The 12772-nt window shown below is 35.7% G+C and overlaps 1 protein-coding gene across 13 annotated transcripts in view; it reads left to right on the top strand.

The window, feature by feature from the left end:
* The window catches only part of RHOT1 (ras homolog family member T1), a 61552-nt gene extending 49778 nt beyond the window's left edge, over positions 1-11774 (top strand). For 5 of the 13 annotated variants that reach the window (XM_043480555.1, XM_043480558.1, XM_043480565.1 and 2 more), the window contains 2 exons: positions 9107-9250; positions 10673-11774. In XM_043480555.1, the coding sequence (XP_043336490.1) occupies positions 9107-9250; positions 10673-10790 (262 nt within the window). In that variant the 3' untranslated portion in view covers positions 10791-11774. The other 8 variants (XM_043480579.1, XM_043480603.1, XM_043480591.1 and 5 more) reach the window with 4 other exon arrangements.
* Positions 11775-12772: the final 998 nt, after the last annotated feature.

Genomic DNA, 12772 nt, shown 5'->3' on the forward strand with positions numbered 1-12772 from the left:
CAGCTCTGGAATAAGAACGCAGCTGTCTCAGGTGATTGCTTTGAAGGGATCACCACTCTCATTTGGTGGTGAAGTTCTGCCTCTTGTCTTTTGAATGGCACCTTATAAAGAGTAACACAGATTCTCTCATGATGGCTATCTGAAAAAATGCAAGGCTAGTTCAAACCAAACAACATTCAGGAGCTGTGGAGTCAAAAATGGTATAGTTGGAAGAGATTCTAGGATTCATCTGGCCTAACCTCCCCTTAGACTGACTTCCTGAGAGCCCTCTTGAGAGAGTATTGTTTATCTGCTGATGGCTTTCCTCATTGGAGAAGGTTTTTGCTTCTGCTTTTTTTTTTTTTTTTTTTTACTAAAATGATTGCCCTTTAACTTTCTCTCCTTTAGTTTTAGTTCTGCCCTTTAGAACAACATACGACTATTCTACTCCCTCTTCAACATAGCAATCCTTCAGACATTTGAAGACGGCCATCATGTCTCCCCTAATTTTCTCTTCTCCAGGTAGAACATCCCCATTTCTTTCAGCTGTTTCTTAACTTAGTCGGTTTAGTGACCTCATCATTTCTCGTTTTCCTCATCTGAAAGCCCCTTAGGTGTTCAGAGTACCTCTTTACAAGTGCCCCTGAGAATGGAGAATGGTGCTTCAAGTGTAATCTGACTTTGCATAACGGTGGGCAGTCATGTTCCACAGTTAGGACAGCACCTGTCTACTGCATGAACTCACTGTGTAGAAGCCCCAACCCACTGTGGATGTGTATTAATCTTGGGGTTAATTGAAATCAGATTTTTTTCATGTGAAGTGTTATTAAAGCAGTGTACCCTCCTCTCTAATTGTCTTTGACATTTTTAGTTGACTCTCTGAATCTAACTGCAGATACATATATATCTCTATTAAATGTCATATTCTTTTCGGTCCATTTGTTCTAGCTCAGTCATTTCAGACATTGTTTCTGTCATTTGTCCCATTATATATCTTTCTCAGCATTGTGTTATTTGCAAATTTGGTAGCTATGTTTTTTATCTTTCAAGTTAGTGATAAAAAGTAATGTTAAATACCAAGCGATTAGAGAGTGAGGTCGCTCAAGCAAGCAAACCCTTTAGTGCTCTACTAGAGAACTCTTTTCCCAGTGACACAGATTCAGAATTTTGGGGGAAAGATTATTCTGCCAGTTAAAAATATTTCATTATCCAGCCCATGTTTTACCTTGTTATCTTACAGGAAATTTCATGGAGAGCTCTTTTGAAATCGTTACAATTTCTACCACATTCCTCTGATCAACCAATGTGTTAATTTTATATAAGTAGAAAGTGACATCTACTTGGTGTCTTATTCTTGATGAACTTACCCTGGCTCCTAATAATTGCTGATCATAAACCATCTGTTTCCTTCTAGAAGTTCTCGATTGTACATAATTGCAGATTGATTTGTTGTCTGCATCTTCAGTGACAATTTTAGTTTTAGGTTGGTTTAGTCAGCTTCCCAGTGAAAGAGGTTGGGTGTGCATTAATGGATGAGATTGCTTATCATAAATTCTCTGTATAGTGATCCTTGAAGAACAATCAGTACATTTTATCATGCCTACTTATAAACTAGAAATAATTTAATGGTAATGTCAGCATACATCACTGACATGTGGTAATCAAGAAGGGAAAGATTGAAAAAGACGAGGAGGGGAACCCATGTACTTTTCAAAGAACTCCTTCCTCTTCCCTGGTAGGTATTTCACTAATTTATTTTCTAGAAGTCCAGTGGAAATTTATGAGTTCCATATTGAATTTTCTAATTCACAAAAGGATTGTTAGATGCAGGTAGGCGAGGGTGGAAGCCAAAAATGGAAATGCCTACAGGGCCTGGATGGATAATATTAATGAAAGAAGGTGGCCAAGGAGAAGTAAGAGGTGGGGACAATGACAGGTCCTGTCTGAAAGAGGCAGCCGTGTCTCAGCTCCAGCTATTGGTCGTTGTCCAAGTGTGGTATTGCCAGGACTTCCGATTCTCTGACATCAGATGTCAGGATTTTTATGTGAAAATTTCTGCTATTTAAATGAAAGCAATGAAATTTTAAAAATTCAAAGTATTAATCAGAACAAAGAAAACATGTTTATAGGCCACCAGTTTGTAACTTCAGTCTTAAGACATAGCCTAGAGTTGTGAAAATGCAGACCAAAAAAAAAAAGTACACCTAAGGAATGAAAATTTCTTTTACAAACACCCCCCACATACAGTTTTACTCCTTTCTCTTTAAAAACTTGAAAAAGTAATCTCATTGGTGGAGTGAGAATGGAACCACTTTCTTCACCATTGGTTTGCTGTGCCAGGTATATCTTAATATTACATAAATGGAAAAAGATTTAGTAATTGAGTAAAAGTCATACAAGGATTTTTTACTTTTCATTCAATAGGGAGGATTTCTTACTCAATAAGCCTTAGGTCTTTGGTTTTAGAAATCTTCTGTGCCTAGCATTTGGTTTAGAAGTGTAAATGAGCAATTTAAAATTTTTCCTTTAAGCCAAAAATTTTGTTAAATGTCTGCAAAGAAATTAATAAACAAATATTGGTATATGCATGCTGTTCTCAAGTTAGTACATTGTTTTAATGTGCTCATAAAAATGTTGATCACCAAACTAGAAATTACTTCCAGATAATATGTGTTTGGGCCCACATCCTCCCCTTATGTCATTCTCCCACCACTTTGATTTATTCATTCAAGTACTTAAATACCTGCGTTAGATAGGATCCTGCTGTGAGCTGGGGTGAAATTTCATACAAATATGAAAATCTAGACATGTATTTAAATACCTTTCTAAATATTATGTTAAAATTTTTTAAACTTTGATTATATTTTCAGTGACCTTAGTGCCTTATGCTAACAAAACCTGATCTGAGAGGATCTATGTCAAATTAATTAATTTACACTTAGGCAGTTTCAACAGTTCCAAGATTTCTGAAATTGTCCATGTTTCCCCTCTCTTTGACCAGAAAAAATTGTCTTTTTTTGTTTTTGTTTTTAGCTAATTGACCATCATGACATATTTCAAGTAGAAAGTAGTAATAAAAATTTTTTTTCTTTCAACTTTAATTGAATGAATATTGGTTTCAACATGTATGAGAAGTGTTTTAACTACATATCTGACGTATGACTTTGTTCTTTAGTAATTATGGTCTCAGCCTTTAGATCTGGATAGGTTTATGTTTTTCTTGAGAACAATTTATGAATAGCTGGAATTATTTGAATTTAAATACATTTGGAGGGTGATTCATATGTGGCCAGATGATTTCAGTCTTTGGCAATGCTTTCATTTCAATCCATGCAAATCACGTTATTGGAGAAAAATACCTTGTGATTATATTTTAGTTATAAATACCTCTTAAATCTAAAGGTGTTAAAATGAACTCTGTAGGAATGGTCTTGCTTGTTGGTTTGAACTCTCCAGGGTTTTAGTCTATTAAGCATTTATTGTTCTAATTTCAGCACACTTTGCTTTGCATGAGGATGTTGCTCTACTCTAGTGTTCAGTGTACTCTAGTGTGCAGTGTAGTCTAGTGTGCAGTGTAGTCTAGTGTACCAGTGTACTCTAAGTGCACCAGTGTACTCTAGTGTGCCAGTGTACTCTAAGTGTACCAGTGTACTCTAGGTGCACCAGTGTACTCTTAAGTGCACCAGTGTGCTCTAGTGTGCAGTGTACTCTAGTGTACCAGTGTGCTCTAGTGTGCAGTGTACCAGTGTACTCTAGTGCACCAGTGTACTCTAAAGTGCACCAGTGTGCTCTAATATGCAGTGTACCAGTGTGCTCTAGTGTGCGGTGTACTCTAAGTGCACCAGTGTGCTCTAGTGTGCAGTGTACTCTAAGTGCACCAGTGTACTCTAGTGTGCAGTGTACCAGTATACTCTTAAGTGCACCAGTGTACTCTAGTGTACCAGTGTGCTCTAGTGTGCAGTGTACTCTAAGTGCAGCTCTAGTGTGCAGTGTACTCTAAGTGCACCAGTGTACTCTAGTGTGCCAGTGTACTCTAGTGTGCCAGTGTACTGTAAATGTACCAGTGTACTCTAAGTGCACCAGTGTACTCTAGTGTGCCAGTGTACTCTAGTGTGCCAGTGTACTGTAAATGTACCAGTGTACTCTAAGTGTACCAGTGTACTCCAAATGTACCAGTGTACTCTAGTGTGCCAGTGTACTCTAGTGCACTAGTGTACTCTAAGTGCACCAGTGTACTCTAGCCAGCACTTTAGTTTGTCCCTTCCTTTAGATGTTCACTTTGACTTGTTTGTCTGTGCCATCTAGTCATTTTTTAACTCTTCTTGATCCTTTTCCCAGCTGTGTTTCAGTGTATAGTCCTCCCATTTTTCCTAACCTGTAGCTTAATCATATTGTTTATTTTACAATTTATCGTTTTGGTATAGTTTTCTTTGATACATATTTTGGTTCTCTTATTTCTTTGTATTATGTGTTTATTATTTGATTATTTGTTCCTATTACTTCCTAAGTTTGGTAACAGTATTTTACTTTAGCAACAAAGTGTGTTGCTCCACACTGAGTATGATGGACAGTCATACCCATGTATTTTTTTACTCTGCTTTTTAATGTATTTTTAAAAATTGGATCCATGAGACATTTATTTTAATCCATTCATTAATGACTTACTTCATTTGCCCTTATTACTTTACTAATCACCTAAGCTCTTCCACATTGCTTAAAGTCATGTTACTTAATATAGGAACTCTATTTTTGAAGAAAGGTGTTTTACAGTTGTCACACCAGAATGACCTGCCTTTCACAGGATCGCCTTATAAAGAGGATGATTTCCTAGAAATCTTAATGTTACAGAGATTCCATCGGGAACATAAGAGTCCATAAGATACTATGTTACAGTAAAATACTGTATTTTAAGGAAGTGCATCCTGTGTTTTAATTTCATATGAAACTTTTATATTTATATGAAAGGTCCTTACAAGGCTTTTCTTTGAATTTGAATACATATACATGGTCATACCTTTAAAATTGCACCAGAGTTGTGTTATAGATTCTTGTGAAGTAAGTTGCTGCTGTTTATAGTTTTAAAATTTTTTGCCATTTGATTAGTATTTTGAAGGACACCACAGAGTGGAGTTTGCTTATTCCGACCTTGATCAGTAGTTAACATATAAACTTTATTTATTTCCCATGTATCTACAGTCATCTGTGAATTTTTATTCCTCTAATGCTTGGTGAAGCATTTCTTGACATTGCACACCTGTGTCCTTTTCCTAAGTTTGTTACTGTTTAGGCATGCTCAGTTAACAGCTTTCTTATGATCTGTGTTGCAGTTCATCTTTGTTGAACACTATTCTTAACCTATTTTGAGAAATATTAAAATATTTCATACCTACTAGGTATGAATTGTTCAACTAGGAGAAGTGTCATTATTAAAATTATAATTAACAGTAATGGCATTATTATTAGAGATAAATATAAAAAACTACTTCACCAGGAAGAAACATAAAACAGGGAGGAGAGGAATAAAAGCAGGGAGATCCAGAGACATTTTTGTTTTAAAGTTGAAAAACAAAAGATTTAACTATAGTTTCGATGACCTCAGTGTAATTTTCAGTTTGAGATTGCAGATAGGAAAAAGCTATGTATGATATCTGTGAACCCTAGTTAACTTTAGGTTACATGCATTACAGTTGCATAGACTGTTTCAGAGTATTAACTTAAAAATGCATACCTGAGATACATGTATGGGAAGAATTATAAAACTAGGAAACCATTCATTTTTAGTGCCTTTGCACACCTCGGAGTTGTGTTTGGGAAGGGTGAAGTGGTGAGATAGAAGAATAAAAAATAGGAAGTTCAAATTTATTTCTGAGAAGTTGTATGGGAGGACTGATAAAAGTGACTGGGCGGTACTCTTCCACAGTCTCCTAGCTTCACTGCTTTTGAGTATGTACTATTGAGCTTTTCTTTCCTCTGCATAATAGCCTGCAGTCTAAGGCTAGATTAGTTGATAGCTGGACCTTTCTGAATTCTCCTCTTGCCTCAGATTCTAATTTTTGCAGACATTTAGGTCTCTGCAGTACAGGTATACCTTATTTTATTGTGCTGTGCTTTATTGTGCTTCAAAGATACTGTGGTTTTTACAAATTGAAGGCTTGTGGTAACTGCATTTTCAGATGATCGTTAGCATTTTTTTAGCGATATTTATAGTATTTTTAAATTAAGTATGTGTATGGTTGTTTTTTTAGTGATAATGCTATTGCACACTTAATAGACTACAGTATAGCAGAGACATAATTTTCTATGCACTGGGAAACCAAACAGTTGATCTGACTCACTTTATTGCAATACTCAGTTTATTACAGTGTTCTGGAACTGAACTCATAATATCTCTGAGGTATGCCTGTATAGTTTTTATACCTCATATATAAAGTCTTGTAACACATTATAGAGAACAAAATTAAAAATACCTATTTGGGAATAGCTGGAATAGGTTTAGTTCCATTGAGCCCTTTATAAAGGATTTGATTATTTTATGATTCTGAACATTGCAATTGATAACATTCCCTTTATTATTGGTTAAATACACTGAACCCCATAAAGATTTTAGTTAATATTCTTATATTTATTGTAAATTGCAGAGTTAATCAGAGCATGTTGTATGCCTTCTTTAAGGCATTCTTTGTAAAGGTACATAGCAATTTTGGTCTGTTACACACCTTCTGCGACCTTCACACAGGTTTTAATTTACCTCTTTATTGCCTGAATTTTGGAAACATTTCCTTCTTTCTGCTTTATTAAGTAGCAGCCTTAATAATACCCAGGTCCAAACTTGTTGGTTTGCTTCCACACTTGGGTCAAAGAGCGCTTGTTATCTGACTGATGTATGGGCCCAGAGCACTTTTAAGCCAGAAAGCCAGCATTCAGGACACAGGGATTCTCTGCCTAAGAACTCAAAAGCTGTAGCAAGCTTCATACAATTAATTAAGGTTATATTTTACCACTTAGTCATTATTTCTTACGTTGTAAAAAGAGATACTGCTGAACCTAAATTATTTTATTCCACATACAATAGAGAAATGTGTGATTCTGGTATATCAATAGATTGGAAAAAAAGAACTTTTTTACACACACACACACACATTTTTGACCCTGTAATTTTCATTTTGGGGAAGTCTGTGTTAAGGAAACCTTTAAATGTAGTGAAAAATCTTATGTAAAATAGCGTTTATCACTTAAGTTACAGATATCTGTAAATGGAGATAACCGCCAATAAAAATATAATGCATCTATTTAAAAGGATGTTTCTATAATTCATGGAAAAGACCTTATGTAATATATTTAAAGGATATAAAATATATAAATTATATGCATTGTGCTTGCAGCTATGTAAGAAATACATTTTAAAAAGTCTAAAAGGAAATACCACAAATTTCATTTAGTTGCCTTAGGTGACTCTAAGTGATTTTTTTCCTTCCTACTTTCATTTTCTCATATAATGTGCTTATATTACTTTTTTAATAGCCAGAAAAACTTAAGAAAAAATATACAATAAGACATTATAATTTATTCCAAGATATTTTATATGAGTCATTTGGAAAGAATTGTGGAAGAATTGCTTTTTGCTTGAGTTTAGACATGAATTAGGGAGCAGCTTTTTGAAACTATTACTCTGCTTCTGCTTGAGACCTGAAATGACAAGCATGGCTCAGTTCTTCACACTTATGGGGTACAATTAAGATCACACTCTTGTCTATTCAGGTGTTGTTAGGCAGACAATGCAAATGTTCCTTCCATTATAAATGTGTTTTCCTTATAAATAGAGCCTGGTTAATGTAGCTTTTAAATGCATATGGTAAAAGTGTAAAATAATTCTCTAAGTAGCTTTCTGTCTAAAAAGTAGTTTTCCATGTCTAAAAGTATCTTAAACATCTACTGTAACATCAGTGGAGTCATTGAAATATACTTTATGAGTTAATGGTGGCCTTGAGATTTAAACTAGCTGTATATTGAGCATGTATCTATATTGTTTCTCATCTATAAATATGAAGCACTGTTTTGCCTATTGAAGGCTGTACTATAGCTTAGGGAAAAGTAATAATTACTGTCTGGAAATGCAAAAGAAAGCTAAGCAATAAAGTCAGGCAGAATATATTATTTCATGAATGGTACTACTTCTCAAAATACAACAAAAGGAGAGGCTTCCCCAGTGGTTGGTTCAGTGGTTAAGACTCCCTTGCTTCTACTGCAGGGGTTGTGGGTTTGATCCCTGGATGGAGAACTAAGATCCCGCATGCCACACAGTGTAGAAAAAAAAAAAGCCACACAACCACAGCAATAGCAAAGGGAGTTAGCTGTGCTAACAGATTCCATACTTGAAGCATATTTATGGGAAACTATTTTCACTGATTTTAATGTCACTATAGCTAACATTAATCCTAACCCCGTTTTACACTTACTTTATAATTAAGTGTAAAAATATTTTCTGTTAGTGAAGACGCATGAAAATCAGAGAGACCGAAGCCGAAGCAGAACTCTGATGCTCTTTGAGCCCATGTTCTCACTTTCAGTCCTCTGCGTCTCTGCTGACTTGGAGTTGTAAACTTTGAAACTCTCGTCATAGGACCATGACAGTCAGAGTTTGGGATGTTTTACTCTTTTTTTTTTTTTTTTTTACAGATATATGTTTGTAGTTTTTAGTAATCAGAAATTAGAAGCATCTCTCAACTTCATGACTAATAGTTGTTAGCCTCATTTTGAGTAAGTACTTCTAGTCACCGAATATTGTCAAGTACTATTTGTAGTATTGGTTTCAAGGGCTTCTCTTAGTCTTTCAGATATACCAAGACCAGCCTCTGGGGGATACACAGAGAAGGTATATAACAGCCTTAGGTTTCCCTGCATGGTATGTGAATGTTTTAAAAGAGTATATATAGATAGATTTTTTTTTTTTAGTTTGGCAATATTCTAGAGGATAAATTCATTTTAAATATAGAAATCATCAGATGCATCATATAATAGGGTGGCAACTCAGTTTATGTGTGGGATGTTTAATCAAGAGATATTATTTCAGTCCCCTTCTTTTGTGAGCTGTGCTGTGAACTGCAAACTGTGTGCATGTGTATAAAAGGTTAAGAGCCCGGGTAGCTGAGTGGGGTGCCATGCTGTTAGCAGACGACGAAGGCAGTATTACTCACCAGGTGCACGCCGTCAGCTCTGTAGAAGATTCCATCTTCATGGAGTCATCTCACGGTCCACTTTTTCTTGAAGCCAGGTAACATTTCCCACAACCAGTGGGGTTGGCTATGTTGGAGTTTTTCCTGTTGGAAAAACTAGAAAAAACTAAAAAACCTAAGTATTTTCTTCCCTAACTCTTTTTTTTTTTTCTTTTTAATGAAACACTGCCTGTTGGAAGAACTAACGTGCAAGGTGGCATGAATCTGTGTTATCACTTTGCTTTGTAAAATGATAATTATGTAAGGAGTGACTTTTTTAAAAATAGAAACTGGGGAGGATAAGGAATTGGAGTACTTTGTGTTGTTTCCCTGTGGTGATAAGGCATGGAGCACTCTGCTTGTATTAAAAACAGCCTTGCTTCTTAGGGATGTACAGATTGCATTGTGTGATAACTAATCTGATTGTTGACTCTTGACTATTACTGAGGCAAAGTAGTTTTGTACAATTTATATATTCTTGGCTCTTAACTCTTTTGCTTGTGTCAGTGTCTTGGTCTTTTAATGATGTCTGACTCTTGCTTCAAATCTGTTTATTAGTTCAGTTGTAAAATAACCTAGACAGTTTCTCTAAACTCTTAATCCTGTAAGTTTTCTACATCACTTCAATTGTGTTCACTTAACTAAACCTTCTGTGACAGTTGAATAAACTGTTCCAACTTTTTCTTTAAAGCTTAATCTTCTTTATGGTAAGCTGTCATACTTGAGACCCTTGGGGGTGCTTAGCAGTGTTATTAACTGAGCATGCTCACAAACTCAGTTTGTGGTACAGGCTGTCCCTGTTCTTGTCATGCATAATATGGCTTCTTTTGTGTCATTTACCTTTCAGTCCATCATGTTACATTATGTCCTTTGGTTGGTACCATTGTCACTGCCTGTCTGACTAATACCAGAGTTTGGTTTGTTTGTTTTTTCTTCTTTCTTTAATCAGCAGTAACCAAATTAATGCAAACTGGTAAATCTTCCCCCTCCCCTTTTGGGATTTTTTTTCGTAAATTTTTATGGGACTCAGTGTTTCTAAAGTTGATTTTAAGCATTGCTGTTAGAAAAGTATTGTCACTTGTCACTTAACTGCTTACAAGATAGGTTTTGGTTCCTGGGGACAGGAGATTCCATGAAATTGACTCAAAATTGTGTGGTTGCAGTCTTACCTCTCATTTTGAAGGACCATGCTGGTATTTAAAAAGCGGCAGGTTGATTTGTCTAAGTTCTCCATTTCCCTTGTGAAGAAAATTTGTAACATTTTAGATGTTGTTTACTCCCAAATGTCTACAGTATGTCTTAAGACAGTGACTATCTAAGCAGTGTACATATGGCCTTATTGACAAATGCTTTTGGTGACCATTACTGTATGCAATTAGTCTGACAAGTGTGCTAATACTTCCCTAAAAATAGACTATCCACATAAGTGTTTTTTTCATACTAATCATGTTTTAAACATTAATTATATTTTTTGACTACAGGCACGTGACACAAGCTGACCTCAAGAGCTCCACGTTTTGGCTTCGAGCAAGTTTTGGTGCTACTGTTTTTGCAGTTTTGGGCTTTGCCATGTACAAAGCATTACTGAAACAGCGATGATTTAAAAAAAAAAAAAAAGAGATACTGGCCCTACCAAAAACAAATACTTTTATGTACATTCTGAATGCTTTAAATTCCACTAGAAATATTGAGATATTTATACATTGCAGAGTTACTTTATTAATATTTGTAATTCATGCATAAGAGTATTTTAATGATAGTTATAACTACAGTATTGGCTAGCATATGGAAAGAAACAGCTTAACAGCCAAACTAAAATGGCTAACTTTCAGAGGCCAAAAGGGAATATTTTGTAAATAATGTACATATTCAGACAAGATATGGTCTCCCAGACTGAGTTCTAGAAACTATGTTTCTGGACATTTCGACATGATATTGTTAGTGCTCAGCTGGCTCACTCTCCTAGATTTAAGTCAGCTCTGAGATTGTATTTTACTCATCGATCACTTATTTATTTCACATTTATTCAGAATGATCTTTGGGTACTTTGAGTACACAAGGCACAATTTGCCATTTTCTCTCCGTTTTTAAAAAACATGACTTTCTTTCAGTCCCGTCCCTTATGGTAGGCCAGCCTTGAAGTCATCGTGCAGTCTAAAAATTGTGTAGTTGAACGTGAGGCTCTCCTCTGAGGGAGGAGAAAGCTCAAGGCACTTAGCAGAGGCGTCACTCGTGTGATTATGTTGCTTCCTTTGTCAGTATGTTGAATTTTATAGCCCTTTGAATCAAAAGAGAAAACAGATTTGTATATTATCAATGTTTTTAGTTTAAATAAACAGTCACCATTACTACTACTGAATTTCCTCCCAAAGTGTAAATTGTTCTATAATGGCTGTGTCTATTATAGTATATTACAGTAGCTGCATGTGTCATGAATTGTTCTATACCTGGCTAGGATAGCCTAGAAGCAGCACTTTTTTAAATGGTAAAATAAATCTGATGAATATAAACTCTCATGATAAACCTATTTTTTCCATCATTGACCTTTTCAAGTATTTAAATAAATAACTGCTGTGTACTGTGCTCTTGAGTTTTTTGTCTCATGAAAGTAAATGTTTCTGGGAATTTCCCCAGTGGTCCAGTGGTTCGGTCTCAGCCTTTTCACTGCTGTCGCCCGGGGTTCAATTCCTGGTCAGGGAAATAAGATCCTGCGAGCCACACAGTGTGGCCAAAAAAGGGGGGGAAAAAGTAATTATTTCTGTACAGGTGAAATGAAATTCCTCTGGTTTCTGTCTTTCTTATCTTGCAAATTATTTTTTATACAGAAAGATAATACTTATTAGGAAAGAAGACAAATATATGTATAGGAGGAAATCTACTTTAAAGTTGTGGGGAAATCTGTTCTTAGGAAAGGGCAGTTGTTTTTCCCTACACATACCTAACAGATGTAGTTTTACTACTATGATTTACATGTTTATTTTCTCCTTTAACATGGATTCCCCCCCCCCTTTGCCATTCTGAGGAGTGTTTTCTCCGAAGATCACATTCCTTGAGCAGCTAGTAACAATATAATTTACTAGCTATAAGCTTGTAAAATATTACGTGCCATGCTCACCTGCTCACTTCCCCATCTCCCTCCCTCACATTTTCATTCTGAATCTGAGGAAAAGGAGAATTGAGTGAAGAAAAGTCTGGTGACTCCTCATTTTCATTATTTCCTGAGAATTCCTCATTTACCAAATAAATTTAAGTTACACAGCTTCCAATTCGGTTAATTCTTTCCTTCCAAGTTCTTCCTTGTTCTGACTGAAATGTTACTGTACATGAATATGCTTTGTAGATTGTTGTGTTTGTGAGAAACAGAGGGAAGAAGGTAGTTTGCCCAAAAGGTGAAAAGTAGTGTGTTTACATGTTGAGATTTTTCTCTCTTAATCTTTTCATTTAAAGTGTTTGATTGTCAAGAAGGCAGACTGGCAGCTGCCCTGTTTCTTTACCTGCTCTCAAGAGCAGCCTTCCTCTCCTCTCAGTCCAGGTGGGGGTGGGTTTGCAGAGGAAACATTGCCTTCTCCTCTTTAACTTCC

The sequence above is a fragment of the Cervus canadensis genome, chromosome 1 (genome assembly GCF_019320065.1).
Source record: "Cervus canadensis isolate Bull #8, Minnesota chromosome 1, ASM1932006v1, whole genome shotgun sequence".
Taxonomy (NCBI): Eukaryota; Metazoa; Chordata; class Mammalia; order Artiodactyla; family Cervidae; genus Cervus; species Cervus canadensis.